This window comes from Capra hircus, chromosome 11 (assembly GCF_001704415.2).
Source record: "Capra hircus breed San Clemente chromosome 11, ASM170441v1, whole genome shotgun sequence".
Taxonomy (NCBI): domain Eukaryota; kingdom Metazoa; phylum Chordata; class Mammalia; order Artiodactyla; family Bovidae; genus Capra; species Capra hircus.
Genome location: NC_030818.1, coordinates 10,032,133 through 10,053,728, shown reverse-complemented (window position 1 = coordinate 10,053,728; position 21,596 = coordinate 10,032,133). Strand labels below are relative to the sequence as shown.

The 21,596-nt window shown below is 52.0% G+C and overlaps 3 protein-coding genes across 12 annotated transcripts in view; 1 reads left to right on the top strand and 2 right to left on the bottom strand.

The window, feature by feature from the left end:
• On the bottom strand, window positions 563-5,095 carry C11H2orf81 (chromosome 11 C2orf81 homolog). The gene is given in 4 exon segments (XM_018055005.1): window positions 563-2,097; window positions 2,099-2,323; window positions 2,410-2,631; window positions 4,998-5,095. Coding segments are annotated over 4 exon segments (1,911 nt in total). The 5' UTR covers window positions 5,016-5,095; the 3' UTR covers window positions 563-651.
• Window positions 5,181-9,078, top strand: WDR54 (WD repeat domain 54). 4 transcript variants are annotated; one of them, XM_005686335.2, is made up of 10 exons: window positions 5,181-5,273; window positions 5,596-5,883; window positions 6,055-6,117; window positions 6,651-6,717; window positions 6,806-6,859; window positions 7,181-7,308; window positions 8,186-8,286; window positions 8,386-8,539; window positions 8,738-8,812; window positions 8,889-9,078. In XM_005686335.2, the coding sequence occupies exons 2-10, from the start codon at window positions 5,662-5,664 to the stop codon at window positions 9,018-9,020; spliced, it is 996 nt and encodes a 331-aa protein (XP_005686392.1). In that variant the 5' UTR covers window positions 5,181-5,273; window positions 5,596-5,661; the 3' UTR covers window positions 9,021-9,078. The 4 variants fall into 4 exon arrangements, with proteins under 4 accessions (XP_005686392.1, XP_005686390.1, XP_013822940.1 ...); XM_005686333.2 differs by having other exon boundaries at window positions 8,386-8,548; XM_013967486.2 differs by lacking the exon at window positions 6,055-6,117 and having other exon boundaries at window positions 8,386-8,548.
• Window positions 9,199-21,596, bottom strand: part of RTKN (rhotekin) — a 29,312-nt gene continuing 16,914 nt past the window's right edge. For 2 of the 7 annotated variants that reach the window (XM_018055000.1, XM_018054999.1), the window contains exons 2-13: window positions 20,910-21,336; window positions 15,625-15,824; window positions 13,849-13,910; window positions 13,698-13,751; window positions 13,482-13,599; window positions 13,066-13,275; window positions 12,239-12,333; window positions 11,939-12,129; window positions 11,658-11,786; window positions 10,797-10,965; window positions 10,477-10,581; window positions 9,199-9,899 (exon numbers count right to left, since the gene is read on the bottom strand). In XM_018055000.1, coding sequence (XP_017910489.1) covers window positions 9,565-9,899; window positions 10,477-10,581; window positions 10,797-10,965; window positions 11,658-11,786; window positions 11,939-12,129; window positions 12,239-12,333; window positions 13,066-13,275; window positions 13,482-13,599; window positions 13,698-13,751; window positions 13,849-13,910; window positions 15,625-15,824; window positions 20,910-20,981 — 1,740 coding nt within the window. In that variant the 5' untranslated portion in view covers window positions 20,982-21,336 and the 3' untranslated portion in view covers window positions 9,199-9,564. The remainder of the gene's footprint in view (window positions 9,900-10,476; window positions 10,582-10,796; window positions 10,966-11,657; window positions 11,787-11,938; window positions 12,130-12,238; window positions 12,334-13,065; window positions 13,276-13,481; window positions 13,600-13,697; window positions 13,752-13,848; window positions 13,911-15,624; window positions 15,825-20,909; window positions 21,337-21,596) is intronic. The other 5 variants (XM_018055003.1, XM_018054998.1, XM_018055002.1 and 2 more) reach the window with 4 other exon arrangements.

Here is a 21,596-nt window from a genome sequence, read left to right as displayed (position 1 = left end):
GGGAAGGACTAGTGAAAGCTGAGTAGCACTAGCCAACAGGTTGATGTGGAGCATAAAGCACAAAATTTAAGGAGGCACTCACTCTTGGATGTGTTCGAGTATCCCATTTGGACTTGAGAGTGAGTTCCTCTTTAAATTATTTTCACTAGCTATCTGATTGCCTCATTCCATTGCTGGTCGAAGTCAAAGATCAAAAGAGTCAGAGTTTCCCTAAATCCTGCATAGCCTCAAATTTGTCTCCAAAGAAAACTTGGATATGCACTCTAAGGTGAACTGATAGAACTCCAGGGGCTGAAAATCAAATTCCTTATGTCTTGAATCACTCTGTGCTTAAACAGAGCTACCCCCTTCTTCGCGTACTGGAAGGAGACCAAGTTATCCCAACTGAGGCAGATTCCTCTTCTAACACTTGTGTGCTCCTTTGTGGAAATGGGGATGGCTCTCCAGAATGCCTCTCCTGGAGAGCCACCTTGACCCTAAAGCAGGGTCTCCTAAGGGTGTAGCGTAATTATGTGCTGTGTTCTTATAGACCTCTCCAGTTCAGTGAGAGCACACACTTAGAAGGAACTGCTGGACATCAGGCCAATTTTTAAGGCAACTCAGCTGTTTATTTCTGGCAAGCAGACAGAAGGAAGGTAGAATTCCCACTGCCTAGGGCTTAGAATGGGGCAGGCGCTTGGAGGGGAGTGACCACATTTTGAGGGCTGAGTTCATTAGCTGTGCCACAGTCACCTGCGGCTTCGGGGCACCTGTGTGGATGGGAGGAGAGGCGCTGCCTTCTCTGTCGTCCCGTTGGGCCTCAGCGGAGCTAAGCAGCACCTGCGTGCTTGGGTTCCACATGCTCACACCAGGAGCCAGCTTCAGTGCTCCCGGCAGTAACACGGGCTTCCAGGTCACCTGGGACGTGGCCTCCAGAACTTGAGGCACGGGATGAAGACATTGGTGAGGATCCTGGCTTTCCCGGTCCCCAGGGCCCAGGCCCTGCGGAGGCACACGGGTGCGGCCGGCCCAGAGCTCACCCAGCAGTTCGGCCTCCCTCTCCCAGCCGCTGGGCCACTTAGCACTCGGCCATAGCTTGGGGCTGGGGCTGCGTGCCATGTCCGGGCGCGCCCTGTGTGTGGCGAGAAAACGGAGCCCGGGACTGGGGAAGGGAAGCTTTGAACCAAAGCCTGGCGACGGTAGGCCTAAGCTTAGAGTAGGGAACTGGAGGCTGAGACCGGGGCCCAAAGCTCGGACAGGAACGCCAGGTGGGAAAGGGAAGAACTCTGACCCGGAGACGCGGAAGCTGGGGAGGGAGGCTTGCGGTCCGGCTGGGGCCTCGGTCTTCTTGCCCCGCTGGCGCCGCCGGTAGGCCTCCAGGGGGCGGCCCTCCGAGTCTGGGACCAGGACCTCCGACAGCGGGCGCACCCAGGGGCGCGGCAGCCGGGCGGGGTCCAGACGCGTCATTGCCCCCTTACGGCCAGTTCTGGAGTGAAGTGCGCTGGGCTGCTCGTCAGCCAGCCACGGCGGCTGCGGCTGGAATCCCGCCGAGGGGTTGAGCGTGGTGGGGCCGCCCTCGGAAGCATCAGACACCAACACCCGCGAGGGGATGAGGGGCACCTTCTCCTCCCTGAGTTCCAGCCGGTCTCCAGCCGCGTGCGGCTGGGGCGTGCAACTGTAGAGGTCCTCGAGAGAGAACTGAGAGCTGATGGGCTGTGCCCGCTCGACAGAGGCCTGAGGGCTGGCTACCAAGGACAGCTCCAGAGAAGCGTGGGTACTGCCTGCCGGCACCATCTCCATCGACAGTTGGCTGCTCGAGTTCGAGGATCCGACTGCAAACAGGTCAGTCTGGTCGCTCCTCGACTGGTCACCCAGTTTCTCCAAAGGACCCCGGGACCCTGTCTCCTGAAGCAACTCGGGCGTGGGTGGAGAGCCCGGAGTGTCTGTTAGCTCCCAAGATTCCATCCGCTCCTGAGAACCTGAATCCGTCCACGATCCTCCTAGAGGAATCTGGTCCACGCTCTCTTGGTCCTGGGGAAATGCACAGGGGTGGAGGTTAGGGGTGAGTAACGGATCGGGGGCGGCTTGTGAGAGGTGGGCGGCAGCTGGAGGCTGGGCTTACTTCGCCTTGAGACATCTCCTCCAGCCCCACCGAGGCCCGGGCGTGCAGCACTGGCACGGATCCCTGAGCCCAGGCATCCGTCGTGCAAGCCAAGGGCTCCTCATCCTCGCCCCATGTGGGGTCCTCTGCCACTGCAGATTCTCCCTCGTCCCGAGCCAAAAAGCGCCACTCGGTGATCTGCAGCATGGCCTCGCGTGCCTGACTGATGGTGAATGGAATGCACTGCGAAGGCGAGAAAGGCTCTCAGTCCAGCAGGGAGGGGTCAGGGAGAGCGGAGATGTGTCTGAAGGTCAAGGATCCAGGCCTACCTGCTGGGTCAGATAGACTTTAAAGGCCGAGTCCATGACTCGGGCCACCAGATCAGCCAGGATGTCACCCACCACGTCCTCGCCCTCTTCGAGAGCCGTGAATGCTATCCATTCGGCCTCAGTGAGCCGCCCAGGCACGATGTCCACCTGTGGCACCGGAACCGTAGGTGGCCGCACCTTTTCCGCCTTGGATCGGGTCACCCCGCGGTCTCGGACCTGCCTCTGTGGGAAAGGAACAGGGCACTCAGGGCGGGAAACGAGGAGTGGAGCAGCAATTATGGGTTAGGAGGAAGCTTTCTTAGGTTGTCTAAGATGAAGGAAAGGCCTTTAGAAAGGGACACTTTACTACTAAGAGCCTACTATGTGACAGATGCTTTTCAGGTGACCTAGACGATTTAATTTTTCAAACAGCTCACTCAGTCCCTTTCGCAGACAAAGGAACTGAAGCCTGACAGCAGTTCACCTCCACTTGCTTGGGATTACACAGTGAACCCTGGCTATATATAGCTCTAATTGCACAGTCCTTGCTATTTGCGCTAGTTCAAAGTATTCAAAATTCTTGAGAGTTCAGGAATTTGAAAAAGTCAATAAACAGTACAGGAATTATTGGTGTGTTTCCCATCTTCTCCCACTCCCCAAATCAACTTAGATCCTCATTTCACAATATACATCTAAATAAATTCCAGATGAATTAAAGCATGCACACAAACAAAACAAAATTAAAACAAAAGATAAAATGTAGGGAAAATAGTTTAAATTGTCATATAATCTCTGGGTGAGAAACAGCTGCCTAAGCATAAAAGTAGTGTAAGAAATAATACAGAAATGGGTAGGTAACTGTATATATATATATATATGTCAAATTTTCCTGTGCTTTTAATAAATTCCTAATTACAAGCTGATAATAATAGTTATCATTTACTGGCACTTAAAGTATATCAGTCACATACATGGATTCAGTTCCTACATTTTTTAGACTATATACTATTTTTATCCCCATTTCACAGAATTTGCCCAAGATCACAGAGTAAGGAAGTAGTAGAGTCATAATTCATATGCAGGTCTGTTTGACTCCAGAGCTTGGCTTTATCCTGCTTCCTAAACAAAAAATACATGCAACAAATTTTTTAAAAAAATATTCCCAAATACATTAAAAATGCATATAAATTTTTATAACCATAAGATCTCCAAGGATAATAAACAAAGAACATAATATTTCACAAAAGTGGAACTATTGACTAATAAACATTTGAAAAGATGTCCAATCTTCAAAAGTACCAATTCCAGTTTTATAAATACACAAAGGCATACCCTGAAATGAAAATATATTCTCTAAAATATTCCCTGTGATGTCATTTATAATAGCAGAATATTGAAAACATACATCTAACAAGGAAAATAGGTGGCTAATTGTGTGCTACCTATATGATGAAATATTATGTGATGATTAAAGGCAGTCTTACAATAGCATAAGAAAATACTTATGATGTAATGTTAAATGAAAGAAATGATATAAAATTACATATCAAGTATGATCTCAGGTATGTAAACCAATATGTGTTGAAGAAAAGGAAAGCACCGTGTATGTTTCTTTCCTACACTCTTCTCCAGTTTATAAGTTCTCTACAATGACTTTATATCCTTTTATAATCAAGAAAAATCCACTGAAAAAGAAAAGTCTAGTCTCCCAAAAACCTATTTTAAGGACATACGAATTTACTAGTAAATTATTGGGAGCCGCTTAAATTCCTCACGACAGTCTCCCTCAAGCTGATTCCTTCCCAACACAATTTCCCTAACTTTTGTCTCCCCACCCCCTAACATTATTGCTTCATACATGATATTCCCCAAAATTCATTCTCCCCCAAATCTGGTGTTTCCTAAACCTCACACGGAACTCAAAATCCCTTAAGTTTCGTTTCCCATCTCTGCTAGTGAGAACAGTTCTGTTGGCAAGCCCAAGGAACTGTCCACAGCCCCGCTCAGGCTTGGCCAGAGCACGGGTAGGTAGGGCTGGGAGAGAAGAGCTGATTCCTTAGACAACCCCGCCCAGGCTCTCATTACACCCGCGCTAATGGCTACACCTAGATGGCCTGACCAGAGGGGTTGGAGATATTACTGCACAAATGCTCTTCAGTCTATTTTAGAGTTTCTTGGCTTTTAAACAATAGACTTTAAGTGCAGCCTCAGAATTGTTGTTTAATCCATTTCTTCCTCCCGAAATTGTCCAAATGAATCCTATCTAGCAACACCCTCTCCTCAGTGCCTGACCAATTCTGGTGTATCCATTTAAATGAGTACCTCAATATAAGAGACTCATTAAACGCATTAACCGTTGTCAAAGTCACTTCTTGTTCTTGGGCTCTTCATCACCCACTTAACCTTCCCTCAGGCTCCAAGTGTGACAATGCTTGTGAGTGCGCGTGGTACAGGGGTACGTTTTCTGTCCTAGTGCACCGACAGGGCTTCTTCGGTCATCTTGAACGCCCGCGTGAAGGGCGGATGCCGGGCGGCACAGAGCTGGCCCACGGTTCCGGACACTGGTCTTAACCCCCCTCTGGGCCACCCTCAGCTGAGCTAAAGCTCACCGGGCCTTCGTGCGCCATCGCCTCAACTGTAGCTTCAACCCCCAGGCTCCAGCAGCTTTCCTGCCCAGCAGCAGCTGCTGCTGCAGCCTATCGGTCTCCTCGGCAACCGCGCCGCAGGCAGGCTCGCCCCGCCCACAGTTGCCCCGGCAGCCGCGCCGGGCGCGCGTCGCACGTTAGGGTAGTTCACCCCACCCAACGGCCGTGCGTCCGTGCGTCGTCTCTATGGTGGCGGCGGATTCGGAGAGACCGAACGCTTCTGGAGTCTCGGAGCTGCTGGTGTGAACTCTGACCTGGTCCGGGGGCTTCGGGGAGCCAGACTGAGGGAGGAAGAGCCTAGGGGCTACCCTGCTTCATCCTGCCTTGACTCGGGCTCTTGGGGCCACTGGGTCCTGGGCCATCACCATTCCTCCTGTGGGGTTCCCCCCATCACCTCATGACTCAGCCCTAGGGTTCCCCTCGCCAGCTCCGCGTTACCCTTCCCACACTATGTGACCACCAACCCCCATCACCATCCCCGAGGCCCTCGTTCATTCACATGGCGACCCAGTCGCCGGGGGCTTTCCCAGTGCCTCATGTCAGCACCACCCCACCCCCCAAGCCCCCTTAGGAATCTCGGCTGTCTGCTGCTTTCCGCGCGCCTGGGATCGACCGTCTCTCCCCAAGAATGTTCCGCCGGGAGCGCTCCATCCCGCTTCGAGGCTCGGCGGCCGCCCTGTGCAACAACCTCAGTGTGCTGCAGCTGCCCGCCCGCAACCTCACTCATTTTGGAGTAGTCCATGGACCCAGCGCCCAGCTACTCAGCGCTGCTCCTGAGGGTGTGCCCTTGGCCCAGCGCCAACTCCACGCTAAGGAGGGCGCTGGAGTGAGCCCCCCACTTATCACCCAGGTGAGGCGTGGAGTTGGGAGTGGTGTTGCTGAACCCCGCCCTACCTAGAACCCGGTACTTCCTCTCCAAACCCCAAGGAATAGGCCTTCCCTGACCATCTGAATTTCCACACTTCGGAGTCCTCATGTCCTCTGCTCTGACTACTTTTTACTCTGATTCCTTTCCCTCTAGATCCACTGGTGTGTCCTCCCTTTCCGAGTATTGCTGGTACTCACCTCTCATCGAGGAATACAAGTAAGAAGAGGACCTTCCTATCCTCCCCCGCTAGAGTCTTAACTTCTCTCCAAGGCCCCTAGTGTGTGTGCTGTGCTTAGTCGCTCAGTCGTGTCCGACTCTTTGCGACCCCATGAACTGTAGCCTGCCAGGCTCCTCGGTCCATGGGATTCTCCAGGCAAGAATACTGGAGTGGGTTGCCATTTCCTCCTCCAGGGGATCTTCCCAACCCAGCGATCTTACTTCTAAACATTTCCAAGCTGTTCTCATGCTTAGCTCCCTCATCTCTCATCTTCATAGCTTCCTTGTTTTCCAATTCTTAAGTGCCATCTCCAATATCTGCCCTTTTATTAGTTGTGTGACCCTGGGCAATTTAGTGAACTTCTCTCAGAGCGTCAGTGTCTTCTGCTAAATGCAGATAAAAGTAGCGCCTCCCTCCCAGGGTAATTTTGAGGATTAAACAGGCTAAGGTTAACATGAGTATGTGGAGTAGCTGGTACAGAGCTCAGCAAAGGTCAGCTGGGTTATGACCCATCCTTGCCCTGGTCTTCCAGATGTACGAGTCTGACGGCTCCGTCATGGTCTACTGGCATGCCCTGGACGCTGGAGATGCCTCTCTAGGTACCTGCAGGACTGGGTTGGGGGTAGGGAGTGTTTGCTGGGGCTAGGGGGGATAATACTTCTAATCATTTTCCCCTCTCATACTCAGTGCAGGCTGTGTTTGCCCGAGGAATTGCTGCCAGTGGCCACTACGTCTGTGTGGGTGAGGGGGCCAAAGGCAGGGCATTGGAGAGTGCTGAGGTATAGGGGTGTGGGCTTTGACCAGGATGCTGCAGGTCTGAGGAAATTGTGGAGTGTTAGAGGGGTGGGAGTGAAGGAGGGTCTGAGAAACTCCAAAAAGCCATGGAGGGGTTCAGAGGGGCAGGATGGTATAGGAAAAGGGCAGTGAATGTTGGGAGTGGGGCTGTTGGAGCAGTGAGAGGTGGGCTTGTTACTAAGGTTTCTGGGATGGAGGGAGGGCTGAGCATGGTGGCTGGAGGCCTGGGAGCATCAGGAGGCCGTCAGTGGAGCACTGGTTCTGCAGGAACATGGTCGGGCCGGGTACTGGTGTTTGACATCCCCACCAAGGGTCCCAACATTGTACTGAGTGAAGAGCTGGCAAGGCACCAGACGCCAATCTCAGACATTGCCACTGAGCCTGCCCAGGGACAGGTGAGTCGATCCCCCCTACCTGTTCCAGTGAATCTGAGGGCCTTCCCCACCTTGGGGAAGCAGGGGACCTGGGTTCAAGCCTTGGCTTTGTCATTAAGCAGCTGAATGACTATGGGCAAATTAGTGCACTTTGCTGAGTTTTAGCAATCTCAGGTCCAATGATGAGTCCAGAAATACTTTATATTTATGTGGTACTTAATAGTTCACTCATACTTTATGCTCCTGGTGTGAATGGAGGAGTTGGGACTGATGGTTTCTGGCATGTGTGGCTTCCTTCTCCAAACTTGGGCGAGTGCCCCCTATTGAGGCCCACCTCCAGTGCCATCCTCTCCTGGAAGCCTTCCCCCTCTTCCAGCCCTGACTCATCTCCCTTAGCTGAACCCTGAATTGACACTGCCCACAAAGACAACTCTTATCTCCCTGATTAGGTTGTAAACCTCTTGAAAACAGGGTATGTATCTTATAATTCCTATGCTACACTACACCTGGCACAGAGTTGGGCCCGTGGGCTCTGTTGGCTGCCTGAGTTGAGGGGCTGTCAAGAGTCCCAGAGTCTAGTCATGACTGTGACTGGCTCAATGCAAGAACTCCAGAAGGTCCTAACACTGTGGCCTTAGTTTCATCATTCATCCAATGAGGACAATTATATACCCTAACATACAGGATGTGTGCTGGGGTTGGGTTAGGGAGTCAGAGTCTATAAGGAATACAACGAAAGCGTTTAATGCTTCCAAGAGACCCTTCCAGCCAGTAATGGGTCCACATCTTCCCCTTTCCCTGGAGAGGCAAAGATGCAAATACTGCCTCCCTTCCCCTCCTACCCTGTATATAGGACCCAGCAGGGAGAAAAAAAGGCTAATCCTGCCTTTCCCCTCAGGACTGCATGGCTGACACTGTGACAGCAGATGACTCGGGCTTGCTGTGTGTCTGGAGATCAGGGCCCAAATTCAAATTACTGACCCAGATTCCAGGATTCGGGTAGGTGAGGCAGAAGGGGGCTGAGGCCTTCCTGAGGTAGCTTCAAGGTGGGGAGTGGGCTTAGGTCTGGGAAATCCAAGTGCGATGTCACCCTTGCAGGGTGCCATGTTCTTCTGTGCAGCTGTGGCAGGGGACCGTAGCAGCAGGCTACGGGAACGGGCAAGTGCGTCTGTATGAAGCCAGTACAGGATCTATACACGTCCAGATCGACGCCCATGCCCGGGCCATCTGTGCCCTGGACCTGGCTCCTGAGGTGGGCAAGGTCAGTCTCCCGCTCTGTCCTTGCATAGCCTTGTTTCCTGGCGCTGGGATGTTGAGAGGCACTCCACAGACTTATCTCTGCCTCTCAGGGTAGCCCCCTCCCCAGGCACCTGGACTGGGCTTTACAGCCTATACCAGCCCTCGGTCAGCACATCTGACTCCCACTGGTCCTTGCCTTTCTTTAAAATAGCTACTCTCTGCGGCTGAAGACACCTTCATACACATCTGGAAGTTGAGCAGAAGCCCAGAGGATGGCTGCATTGAGGTATGTGTCATGAGAGGAGTGGAATGAGGGCCAGAGGATGAGGCCACAGGCCCTGAACAGCTGTCTTCTCTCCCAGGTGGAACACTGTCACGGTGAGTGTGTGCCTGACACCCAGCTGTGTGGTGCCCGATTCTGTGACCCCTCAGGCAGCTCCTTTGCTGTGACTGGCTATGACCTCGCTGAGATCCTGAGATTCAGCAGCATGTGAGAGAAGAGCAGCCCTCTATTTCCCTGTGGTATTTATAAAGTACCCCCCGTCCACCCAGCCATTGTCTGATTACTCAATCTCATGGTCATACTTCACAACTAGTGAACTAAGCTCCAGGGACAAGGGGCTATGGCGGGTCCTGACCAAGTCAAGAGGCAGTCTGTCCTCAACAACCAGGTGAAGGGTGATGTTAAATAACTTTAATGGTCAATGTAAAAGTCACAAGGGAGGGGTGTTCCCTCCCAGGGCTCTTCAGTGCCATTCTCAAAGCTGGTTAATGAAGGGAGGTAGGGCAGGGTTGGTTCCAGTTTTCTCCCAGGAAGGGTTTACGGGGTCCCAGCCAGCCCTGGGAATGAGTCCCTCAGCACCGTGGCGACCGCAGCTTAAAGGGGCTTCGGCTACCCCTTCTCAGCCTACCCCAACTCCAGCAGAGGAAGGGGAGGCCAAGCTGGTCAGCCTGCTACAAACAGTGCTGAATCCGAGCCCAGCTGCACACAGATCTTCCCCTCTTCTGGCCAGATCCTGTTGCCAGCACCTTTTTCTCTCACACTGGTGACTGGAGCCAAGTGTGGGGTGGGCCTTTGCTGCAGAGGCCTCTGGATCGTGGGGATCGCTGCAGGGGGAGAGGGGCGACCAAGCGAGAAGCCCCAGGGGAATGGTCTGGGGGGACAGCATCCAGAGAGAATGTTCGGGGTCTCCCCCAGGGCAAGGAATGGATCCGGGCTGGAGCTGGGGCCACTGAAGCAGGTGAGCAGGGGCCAGGCAAGGCAGGCTGGTCTGTAAACACTGCTAGCCAGGGTGGGGGCGTCTCCAGCCTCGCGCCCTCCCGCTGGGCCAGGATGTCTGTCACCGCTGCGATGTCATCCAGCGGCTCAATAGCTGTGGTATCAGGAAGGGATTGAGGGGAGGGGAGTCAGAGCTTGGGCCCCAGAGCTACTCAGCCCTGAGCATCACCTGTCACTGTAAGCAGAGGAAAGCAGAGCCCGGATCTCAGCTGAGACTGCATCATCCTGCAGGAGCAGCCCCTCACATGGGCCCCCAGGAGCCACAGGCTCTGATAAGACTGTGGCACATGGGGGCAGTGGATGGACAGCAAGAGGGGAGGAGGCAGAAGTAGGTGAAGAAACCAAGAAAGAGGGGGAAAATTAAAGCATTGCCAGGCAAGTGAAGGGTCAGAGGAAGAGACAGGAATCCACATACAGAAAGGGAAACAGGAAAGAAAAAATTAGGGGAAAAAATCCATGAAATGAGTCTGGTTCTACAGGGTTTTGTTTGAACTTTGGTGGAGGTGATTTTAAGAAGAGTTGGAGAAGGGAAAGGAATCCTGGGTGGGACTTGGGTCCCCAGAGCTCTGCCTTAGCCCACAGTGTGCTTTCTCTCTGTCTCTATTATCTGGGTTCCCCTGAAGCCCCCAGTGCAACTTCCCACGAGGATCCCACAGTGCATTTTCACTCACCCATTTCATGGTACAAGGACCCCTGCTTGGCCAGCACTTGGGGTGGTTTCCGAGGAGCAGGCGTTTCAATCTTCATTATCTCATCACAGCACTGCTTCCACTGACCTGAGGGGAGAGCATTGGTGGGGGTGGGCTGCCTTCTCCCCTGCTATGTTCCCTTCCACACATTCTTGAAATAAGCTCATTTCAAAAAGCATTGTATTATTATAGGAATTATTATAATAATTTAATATTGTATTAATTATATAATTTTGAATTATAAGAATTATCAAATTATTTTGGTAAAAATAACAAGCCCCAATCCAGACCCCTCCTCTTACTCATGTCAAAGAAGAGCTGCCACAGAGCCTCCATCCAGCTCTGCAGGGCTCCCCGACTCTCTGCCTGAAGAGCGTGTGTCACCTCTTCCTCCCCATACCGGTTACTGATGCTCAGCGTGAAGGGCCAGCCGGCTGCCTGGTCCAGCTCCCCTGCCCGGACTTGAGTCTCCTATAGGAGAGATCCAAGATCTGCTTCCACCTTCACCTTGGTCACAGAAGTCAGCTGTGACATCAGGCAGGCTTGGTCATCCCTACCCTTAGATGGAGGAGCTTGTGGAGCTTTCACCAAGCCGTCTCATTTGCCTCCTACTGATCAGAGTAAGAAGAAATGGCAAGAAAGGAGAATGAGACAAGTCATCCTTAGTCAGGAAAAGGAGCAGATGGAGACAGGAAAGGAGAGATTGAGCAAGGCAGGGAAGGTGAGGAGGCAGGCAGGAACAGGAACACTAAGGCCCCTCAATACTTGTATAAAAGTCGGCAGGAATGCCAGCAAAAGGGCTAGGAAACAAAGACGGTCCTTGGACTTGGGCTGGGAGGGAAAACCAGGAAAGGGTAAAAGAGATGCAGACTGGAATCTGAAGAAAGATGGGAGGAGGATGAAAAGTCCTAAACTGGCACTAGAACCCTCTGCGGCACTTGGCAAGGGCTGAGGCTGGCGAGTAGAAGGGACGCGTTTTCCGTGATGCTGGTGGGGAGAACACGGTCCCTCAGCATCCCTGGCCCTGAAGCTGGGTGTGGTGCTGTTGGGAGCAGGAAGCTAGCTTTGATCTCTCTGAGGTCTCTGTGCCCACCCTCCTGGGGCCTGATGGAGAGGTTCCCGAACCCTGGCACCTGGTGGCTTCACCACCAGAGACTCATCACCTTGTTGATTGCGATAGTAAACAGCGGCTCGTCCCCAGCGTCTGTGTCTTCAGGTTGCCGGTAACAGAAGAGGTTTGTGCCTTTCAGGACTCCATGTACTTGCACCCAGTCCCGCGGCTCCCCAGCTTGCTGCATAAATGACTCGAGGTTTCCTAGGGGAATCACACCCCCAACACCCTTCTTCCCAGCCCCCCACAGAAAAATGACTCCTTTCTGCCCACCCTCCTATCTTACCCTCCTTTCATCTTACCATGCCCCTTCTTCCTCCACCCAGATCTTACGTTTTCAATAGTTCCTTGATCCCTAGGTGATCTGGCTCTCCTTTGTCTTCTCCCACTTCCCTTCCACTCCTCAGGGGCCCTCACCTGCACCCTGAGGGTACCACTTGCAGTAGGCTGAATCATGCAGAGAGGCTGAGCCACTAGGCGGCAACACACGCTACCATAAAGGGGCAGCCAGGCAGGGTTCTCCTCTGGGGGAGAAAGAAGTGCAGGGTGAGGGTGGGAAATGTGAAGGGGAAGGGACCATCTAACAGCCCCTCTTCTCATCATCCAGCATCCCCCACATAGACACATACTCACCAGGAGTGGCGAGGGTGAGGTCATGTGTGCGGAACCCATCTTGCACAGCTGCTAGGGTGAGCGTGGTATGAGCCAAGAGGTGGTAACGAGGACCACTGCAGGACAGAGAAGTGGGCAGCAGCCAAGTGAGGGGCATGCTGGGTGGCAAGAGCAATAAGAGCTGAGCAGGTCTGTCTGCCCCACTGTTTAGGCTGCCCCACAGAAAACTAGCTTGCCTCCCCCACAGGGGATGAAACAAACATTTACTGTACTCCCGATAAGTGCTGGGGCCTGTGCTTTAAATACATTATCCCACTGTATTCCCACAACAGCCCTGAGGTTGGTGGCATTCTTTAGTTAATAGACGAGGCAGCTTGAGGCTTAAAGAGGTTAAGAAGTCTGCCCCAAAATAAAACTGAGGTGGCGGAACTTGAATTTGAATCTGCGTCTATCTCCAAAATAAGCAATCTGTTCATTACCTGCAAGGTTCTCAAACTGCTCCTCAGAGACCCAGTGAGTCTGCTAGGTGCCTCCAGCTGCCTGTAGGCAACACCACAGCACCCAGGTATTCTGCTGTAGCCAGGGGCACTCTGTTATATCTACATAAGGTGTATCTGTTGCTGCAGAAGCAGTGAAGACCCCAGAACCTAGATCTTCCTGCATTCCTGTTGGTCTTCTCAGTTGGCTGTTTGAGGCACCTGAGGTATGGGCCAGAGTGCCTCCCAGTACTGCTCATTCATATCTGTCTGCATGTCCTGGCAACAGTAGAAAGTAGGCTCTGCATGCTCAACACAGCTCAGAGATCACCGGTGGCCAGCTGAGGGCTGGGGAGGAATATAGGTGCTTACCCCACAGCCGGGGTGGGAAGCAAGATGGGACTGCTGCCTGAGCCCCCAGCAGTCTCCAGCGATGCTCGGACACGCCTCCCTGAGGAGCGGCCCAGGGAGCTGCTGAGTTTGGTGGCGAGCCTCTTGGGGGCTCCAGCCAGGGCCCCCTCCTCTTCCACGCAAGCCCCATACAGCTCCAGCCGCAGTTCAAAGTCTGGCCCTGCCTCGGCACTGTAGGAATATGGGAGGAAGCAAGGAGAGGAGGATAGTCTGGGCCAGTCCAGGGAGCGGCGCTGGGGTTAGGATGGATGTCATGCAAGTATAGGACAGCTCCACAGGCAAGGCCCAGCTCCCTCCCTCCTTCTCTTCCCTCCTCTAAAGCTACATGATTCGAGCCTAGTAGAGAAAGCCGGGAGCCACAGGGATGAGGTACCCACAAGAGCACGTTGTTCTGAAAGGAGATGTCTGTGAGGGTCCTGTCCACCAGGATCATCTCTGTGTCCTGAATGTGCTCCCCTATCTGCAGCAGCAGGAACACAGCCCAGCGGTGCAGGTCTGGGGGCCGAGAGCAAAATCGGTAATGATGTGCCCCCAAAGGGACCTCCAGTCTCAGGGCCCCTCCCTTAAGTCTGTCCCACGTGAGTGGAACTCACCGCCTTTGTTCTTGAAATATTCTGTGTCCTTCCACATGAGTGGAATCCGAAGATCTAAGGGGCAGAGGGATAGGAATAGACGTCAAGCCGGGACAGGAGATCTTATCACTGGGCAAAGAATGCCAGCAGCTGGGGTAGTTGTGCTTCTTACCAGAAATGCAGATCTGGCCACGGCAGGGGGAGCGTTCAGTGGGTGGCCCACTGTCCGAAGGCCTGTGGGCAAATCACAACATCCTAGCCTGGCCTCTTGACACTATTCCCCCTGGTTCTGGTTCCCAAAGGCTCTAGGACTCCCCCAGCCCGGAGCTCAGCTGCCAGATCCCTGCCAGGCTGACACTGGCAGAGCTGAAGGACTGTTAGGGAGAGTTGTCCATTGAACCCAGGAGGTTGCTGGGCTTGGGAATACTAGAGGCACTTAGCTTACACACCCAGTACAAGCTCAGGCCACCCCCAACAAGCACCCTTCCTGACCACCTCCCTAGACTCCTGCCAGGAAGAAGTGGGGCTTGAGGAGTCAGGTTGCCCACAGAGAGACTCCCTTTCAAGGATTCTCCTCAGGCTTGGAGGAGTTTGCAGGCTTTCTTTTTAACAACAAAGGAGGCTGCTTGTCTCCACCATCTCATCACTTCAATGAAGGAGGGTACTCGGTCAGTCAGAAAATCAAGAACCCAAATAGGGGACATTTATGTCCCATTTATCACAAATCTCTCTCCATCTTCGCCCCCAGCTTTGATTTCTCCTCTACCCTTCTGGCCAAATTGGCTAAACCTTCCCAGTGCCCCAAGTTCCCCAGTTCCTCCACTGCTGGAGGGACATCAGATCTTCCTCCCCTCCCTGCCTATCACTGAGCATGTGTCCCTTTCCTAAGGTGGTGGCCAGCTTCTCCATACTAATTTACAACTCTTCATAATGAAACTAGTGACTTGGAACAGCCTTAAACTAAACGACGTGGCACTGATGGCAATGTGTTCAGCTGCCAGGGCCTAGGGTGCACCACAGATCACACTGTATGGGACGTGTGGGGACTTGGGCAAGGCAGAGCTTGTCAACAGCCACCTCTTAAGAGACAGCAGACTCACAGTAGAAGCTGTCCCTATGCCTGCTTGCTCTTCCTTTAACTTTATGGAGCAGCCGTTGAGGGGTTCCTGCCTTTCCCTGCTGTCTTCACGGGTGAACTCTAGAGGCCTCCTGGCAACCTCTCCTGTGTGTGAGCTGGAATGGACACTATGCCTGTAAGGGGCCTGTACCTTCTCCCCACTCAGCCTTGTGGGGTCAAACAGGTTACTCTGCCAGAAGCCAATTTTCCAAGCCACCAATTTACAAAAAAATGGTCAGTTCTCAGAATGATCAATTTGCCAAATATTTTCTCCCACATTTTAGTCTTACCAGAGCATCACCTCAACCATTTCACTACAGTTTTGTCAGATTGGGTCCTTTTAGTACACAGTCTAATTTATATGAATGGGTAGGCTTTTACTTAAATTTTTTTTTAGTATTATTTCTCCCAATTTCTGCCTCAGATGAGGCAAACCCCAGGTACAATTAGCTACTGTCTGTTACAGTAAATGACTAATTGGTCATTTAGCAAATTGACCATTTGGTGAACTGGCTTTGAGAAAATTAGCTTTCCAGAAGCCAGACAAACAGGCTCATCAGATCACAGGAACGGCTTAGCAGATTAGCACTTCCGCATTACTATCCTCAGACTGCCGGCCTTTCACCAGACACAGTGGCTATACTGGGCCCTAGCAACTCACTAGTGTGCCTCTGGGCAGCACACTGTGGTGATAAAACACCAAGGTGTCTTCTAGGTCCCTGGGAAGTCTTCATCAGGAAGTCGTCTTCGAGGTGCCCCATAGTCCATGCTTCACATATACATATCCAGTGCACCACTGTCCCCATAAAGCCTCGCCTCCCCCTTGCTCACCGCCGGCCTGTCTTCTTCAGCACCTGTGCCTCCTTGCGCCGCTGCAGCTCGCCCATGTAGTTGAGGATGCGGCTGTTGCACACCAGCAGGCTCTTCGTGGCCTCCAGAGCCTGCTCTCGCTGGGAGCAGGCCGCCAGCAGCTTGCAGGCCCCTTCCCTCATCCGGATCTCATGGTCCAACTTTCTTTGCAACTCTGTGTCCTAGCCAGAGTGGGGATAAGGAAGAGAGGGAAATATCAATCAGGGGACAGACTGATGCACCCTTCAGTCCCTTAGTGGGCCGTGGTCAACAAGAAACTGATGAACTTAGGTTTCAGGCAACTAAAGGGCAGGGACTGAGTCTCAATTTCAACTGCCCAGGAATAACCAGAGAAGCTTTGTAAAAATACAGATGCCCTTGGGAGTATAAATTTTTTCAGCCTCTTTGGAGCACAATTTGGAAAAATCTGTAAAAACTACAAATTCACATCCTTTTATCCAGTTATGCATCATCTAGGATTTTATTCTACAAATACAGTGACACTTGTGGGCAGAGCCATATTCATTGCAGCATCAATTTAAAACACCAAGATTAAAAGTCCTTCAATAGGGCATTGGTTAAATATGTTATAGTACATTTATACCACAGAATATGGAATATTGTAGACATTAAGGTAGACATGTATGCAAAAATGAAACTACTCAAAATACATGAAAAGAGAAAAGATAGTAGAACAGTATTACAGCATGCTCCTATTTGGAGCATATTTATATATGCATATATTTATATATGCATATCCATATCCATAGATACACATAAAATAGTAGTGGTTGTGGGGCTGGGAGCCAGGAATAGAAAGTCAACTTATGATAGTTTATAAACCTCCATACTATTGGAAAGTGTTACCTTTTAAAAAAATTAAATCTTCTGATTATTTAAAAAAAGGTCACCAAGCCCACCTCAGATTAGCAAAATAAGAATCTCTTAAGAGGTGGGGCATGTGCATTTTTGGGAAAATTCCCCAAGTGGCCTTGAGGTGTAGCCCAGGCTGAGAACCACCACCTAAAGGGAATGGCCACAGATGGTAGATCCTGGGTTACCCCAAAGACTCAAGTGATGAGAGACCCTAGTTGGCAAGGGGTCAGTGGAGAAGAAGCATACTACCTACAGTGTTCACGCATGCTGTACAGAATGCACTACACACCCCAGATTCTGGAGCGTGCCACCTGCTGTCCTTCTGAGTAAGGGAGGTGAAGACAGACATGAAGGCAGGTGAAACAGAAGGTCAAGAGCGAGTTGCTGAGCAGGCACTTAGCAAAATGCCCAACATATGGTGTACTTGGAAGGAGGTGGGGGCAGGGAGGAAGTAGTGTGTACTTATTTTAATGATGCTACCTCAGCCCCAGTAACATTCACCCAATAATAACACTAGAGCATCCCTGTGCTGTCGAAGGCTTCACATTTGAAATCCAGCTGGGAGGTGAGAGATGCAGACATTAATGGCTGTTCTGTAAGTGCCAGGTCATGGCACAAAGGCACTCAGGAAACAGACCCTATTTGTTTCTGGCTGAGGTGATGGGGAAGGCTTCAGAGAGCAACTGGAAGACTAACCCTATTACAGTGTATACACATCAGAAGCAAGCCAAGTGGAGTCACAGGGTTGGAAAAGGAGGGTGAATGTGACTGCCCAACATCAAAACCTGTCTTCTCCCTCACACCAGCTCTCTTTCACACTGTGCCCTTGCTTCTGTCCCTGATGACTCTAGCCTTCAAGTCTCCAAGACCTGAACACCCTAAATTACTGCTTCCAGGAACTGCCTTGTCTGACCTACCTGCTGATTCTTCCTTCCCTACTTGGGCTAGGCCAGACTCTCATCACCTCTCACCTCATCTCATCACCCTCACTATCCACGTTTCCCTTCCTGACTGTAAATAGGCCAACGTGTACAGTGCCCCCTCCACCAGAAAGCCCTCTCAGACTACCCAGTTGTCCCCACCTCCACCATGCCTGCCTGCACCAAGATCCCATCTCTGCTAAGGTTTGTTGCTTGCCCATCCCCATCTCATTCTCCATCCAGCTTCTACCACAAATACCCCAAACAAGTGAGGGGGGTAGGGCTGAGCAACATCCTCAGGGCCCCTCCTAACTTGCCTTTAGGTCCCAGCCCCAGCACTCGCGGATTCTTCCCTAGCCCTGTCCGTTGCCCATGCAGCACGATGCAGGCAGTATGGCTGGTCCTCCGGGGAACCTCACCACCAGGTACCTGGGGAGCCGCCACGGCTGCAGTGAGCGCTGATGACAGCTCCCAGCTGTCACGAGAGTGAGCCGCAGGCACCCCTCGGTCCCTCTGTGCGCCTGACCCCATTAGGCTCCAGCGGCAGCATTAACCAGAGAGACCTAGTGGCAGAGGGGCGGTGCCTCCAGAAGCACTGCCCTCACCCTGGAAAGGGCTCCAGGCTCTTGAGCTGCCGGAGATCAGGAGACCCCTCCATGTTATAAGTGCTCCCCAGGGTGACTCCTGGCCTGGGAGCTTGCCAGAGGAAGGAAGGTATATACATTGGAATACATTGGTATAATGGGCTGCAGAGAAGTCACGGTATCCAGCCCGGATGAGCTGGCGTAGGGGCCCAGACACCCTGTCTGCCACTGCCCCCACAGCCCTCTGGTTTGAATTTATTTTTGATGGCCCCACAGTGGAGAATGCCCTAAAAACCTCCCATCCTTTGGGCAGACCATTTTGGGAATCCTGACACAGGATCTGGATCCCAGACCTTCACCCCCTCTCCCTACCTCAGGGATAGCTCCATGTCCCCTCCTCCCCACCCATATGCCCTCTCTTCCCAAGCTGGCGGTACTTTCACCAGGCTCTCCTGGGAAAGAGCCCTCAGTTGGATGTCAGCTGGACTGGGTCAGGACCCAAGGGGCTGAAGAAGGCTGAGTCATGGCCCGAAACCCCAGCACATACTAGGCCCTCTCTGGACATCCTTTCCAGTTCCTCCCGCTCTCTTCTGGCTCTAACTTCCTGCTCTGCTTCTCATCGCCTTATGATCCTTTTAGAAACTCCACCAGGACTAAATTCAAATCCTGGCTTAGGAACTTGACTAGCTGTAAGAACTTAATCTCTGGGGGTAGGGGTAGGGGGTGGGAGTTGGGTATTCCACCTGCTCCATAGCACTGTTTGAAGATTAAATGGGAAAATCTAACTTCTGCCTGGGCCCAGCACTCCCACCTCCTCCTTACTTGCACCTTAAGTTGCCTTCTCCAGAAAAATCTTCTTGAATTTACACTTTCACAACTACCCCTCTTGCTAATCCCTAAAACATCAATGAGCTGGGGGTTGGAGAACTGCTGAGCCTCCTGGAGAAAGAACACAGCACCCTCAACCAACCAATGGCTGAATAAGAGATGATTAAAGTGAAATCTAAGCCCCCTTTTCTGTCCCAGAACTTGGGCAGGGCTCCTGTGAAGAACAATTACCTGGAGGGGGAGGGATGCAGAATTTGAATACTTAAATACCTAGACCAGCCATGTCCAATAAGATCATTCTATCATCCTACAATGATGGAAATGCTCAATAGCCATGGACCACATGAAATATGGCTAAAGTAATTAAGGAACTGAAAGTTATTTTATTTCATTTTAATTAAAATTTAAATGTAAATACCCACATAGTAACATGAACAGTGCAGAGGACTAGGGATGGCAAATAGATTTTATCTCATGTGCCAACCCAAGACAACAGGTAGTATCAGAGTCCCATTGAAGACCCTGGGCAACTTTCTGCATATTAGAAAAAGAGGACCCTCACTAGGGAAATAACTTAGATAAAGGTGTTTCCTCCTCACACAGCCTGAAACTAGGCCAGGACTCTTGCCACTATGCAATGCCCTTGTGAAGGACACAATCTGCATAATTTATGCCAAGATTGTGCTGAGAAAGATTGTGAGGCCATGCATGGATTTGTTGGTGAAGAGTGCCATGATTGACTAGTAATGTCTGTCATTATCTAGGGCGTGGAGACCAGGTTGAGGGTGCAAAAACATGTGATAAATCCCCCTTCTGAGCCAGGCTCTGTACTGTCCGGCCTCTGACCTCCCTCAGCAGCAACCCTCTGCCTGGTCCAGGCAGTCACTGCCACAGCTTCCTCTATCTTTCCCATCTCTGTAAATGACCACACTGCCCAAGTGCTTAGCCACACACCTGAGAATCATCCAGGAGCCCTCTCTTTGCCTCAGCCTCACATCCAATCCATCAACAAGCCCTGTCAGATCTACCACCATCATTTCAAATCCGCCCTTTTCTCCCTGTCTTCACCATGAGCATTTAATCCTCACCATCAGGTTCATTCCCCAAAGGCTGTAATGATCTCCTAGCTGGTGGTCACGCACCACCCCCCCAGCCTGTTCCTTTCAAACACAACAGCTATCATATTAAAACATTAGGGGAGTTGTCCCACATGCTTAAAACCCTCCACGGGCCAATATCACACTTATAGTAAAATCTAAATGACCTGTCATGGCCTCCAAAGCCCTGCATAATCTGGTCCCCGCCCATCAGTTTGACCCCAACCAGTATGTTTTAGCCACACTGGCTCTCTTTCTTCCCCATCATCATCATCCTCATTTAAGGTCCTTACTCTGCCCTCTGTCTGGAAAGTTCTTCCTCCCATCTTTACATATCTTCATCCTTCTGGCCACAGCTCAAAGAGCTCACAAAGGCCTTCCCTGACTCCTACATTTAATGCTGCCTGTCCTACCTGATGTTTATGGTAATTTCGTTGTGAGATTATTTATGTGTTTGCATGTTTCTAGGTCCCCTAGAGTGGACCCTTCCCTGTTCACTGAGGTGTCCCAAGATCTAGAAAGCAGCTGGCATATAGTAGGTGCTCGATAAATGTGATTAGGAATAAATAAATGAATAAACAGCTCCCTGCCATCTTCAGGGCCACAGAATCGTTACATCCTGCTCTAGAATCCTCTTCCCCTTCTATGGTAAGGCCATCTCCTTCCTGAAGATCATGCTCACAGTGTACTCTCTTCTTCCCACACCTAAAAGGGGCCCTCAGCCCCAGCACACACAGCCACACCAACCCACAGAGCTTCCAGAAATAAGGGTGAAGACCCTGTTGCCAACACAATACTCTAACTGGCAGAACTGAACCTGGGTCCATAAGTAGCACCCAAAGAAGGGCACACAGAACCACCTAATCCCTCTCCCCACTGGGAGCAGCCCAGTGTGAAAGGGCAGCGCAGAACCGGGGCTGGGATGCTGTGGAGGAGGTGCACTCCAGGGGTGGGGTCGTTACCTCCAGGCTGAGCGCCATCTGCCGGATGTAGAGCATATTCAGGTCCTCCAGGATGTGCAATCTGTCCTGCATCTCTGTGCCCCCTGGGCTCCCCTTCCCTTGCTGATCCCTCAGAGGGGTGGGGCAAGCAAGCCCCACGCTGCCCCACAGTTCCTCTCCCGCTGCTCTCCTCGTCTTGAAAGAGGTGGGCAGTTCTTGGGCAGAGGGCAGAGGCAGCCCCTGTCCCTCTCGTGCTCCAGTTAGACCCCTCTGGCTGCTGTGACAAAGTCTCCTTGCCTACCGCTGTTCCCGGCCCTGAAGGAGCCAGGCATGGGAGGAAAGGAACGCGAGGTGAGGATGAGCAGGGTACCCGGAGAGGAGGCCAGCTGCAGAAGGGGCTCTGGGCACAGAGTGTCCAGTCTTGCTTTGGTGGCAGCTGTTCTCCCAGCTGTGGAAGAAAAAGGCTCTTTCATTCCGACTCTGGCCCCTCCCCAGCCCCCGCCCACAACCCTGGCCCGCTGGACAGAGAATCTGTGTGCTGTAGGGTGTGAGAGGCAGGCACAACTGGAAGGGGGCCGGGAAGGGACACTTCATGCAGGTTCTGTGGAGTCGTGGGGATTGTCAGGAGGTTGCTTTCTGAAAGGGTTCGGGCTTAGTTTGAGGAAGAAGAGGGATAGAGGTGGGGACTTGATTGAGCCTAGGAAGTGG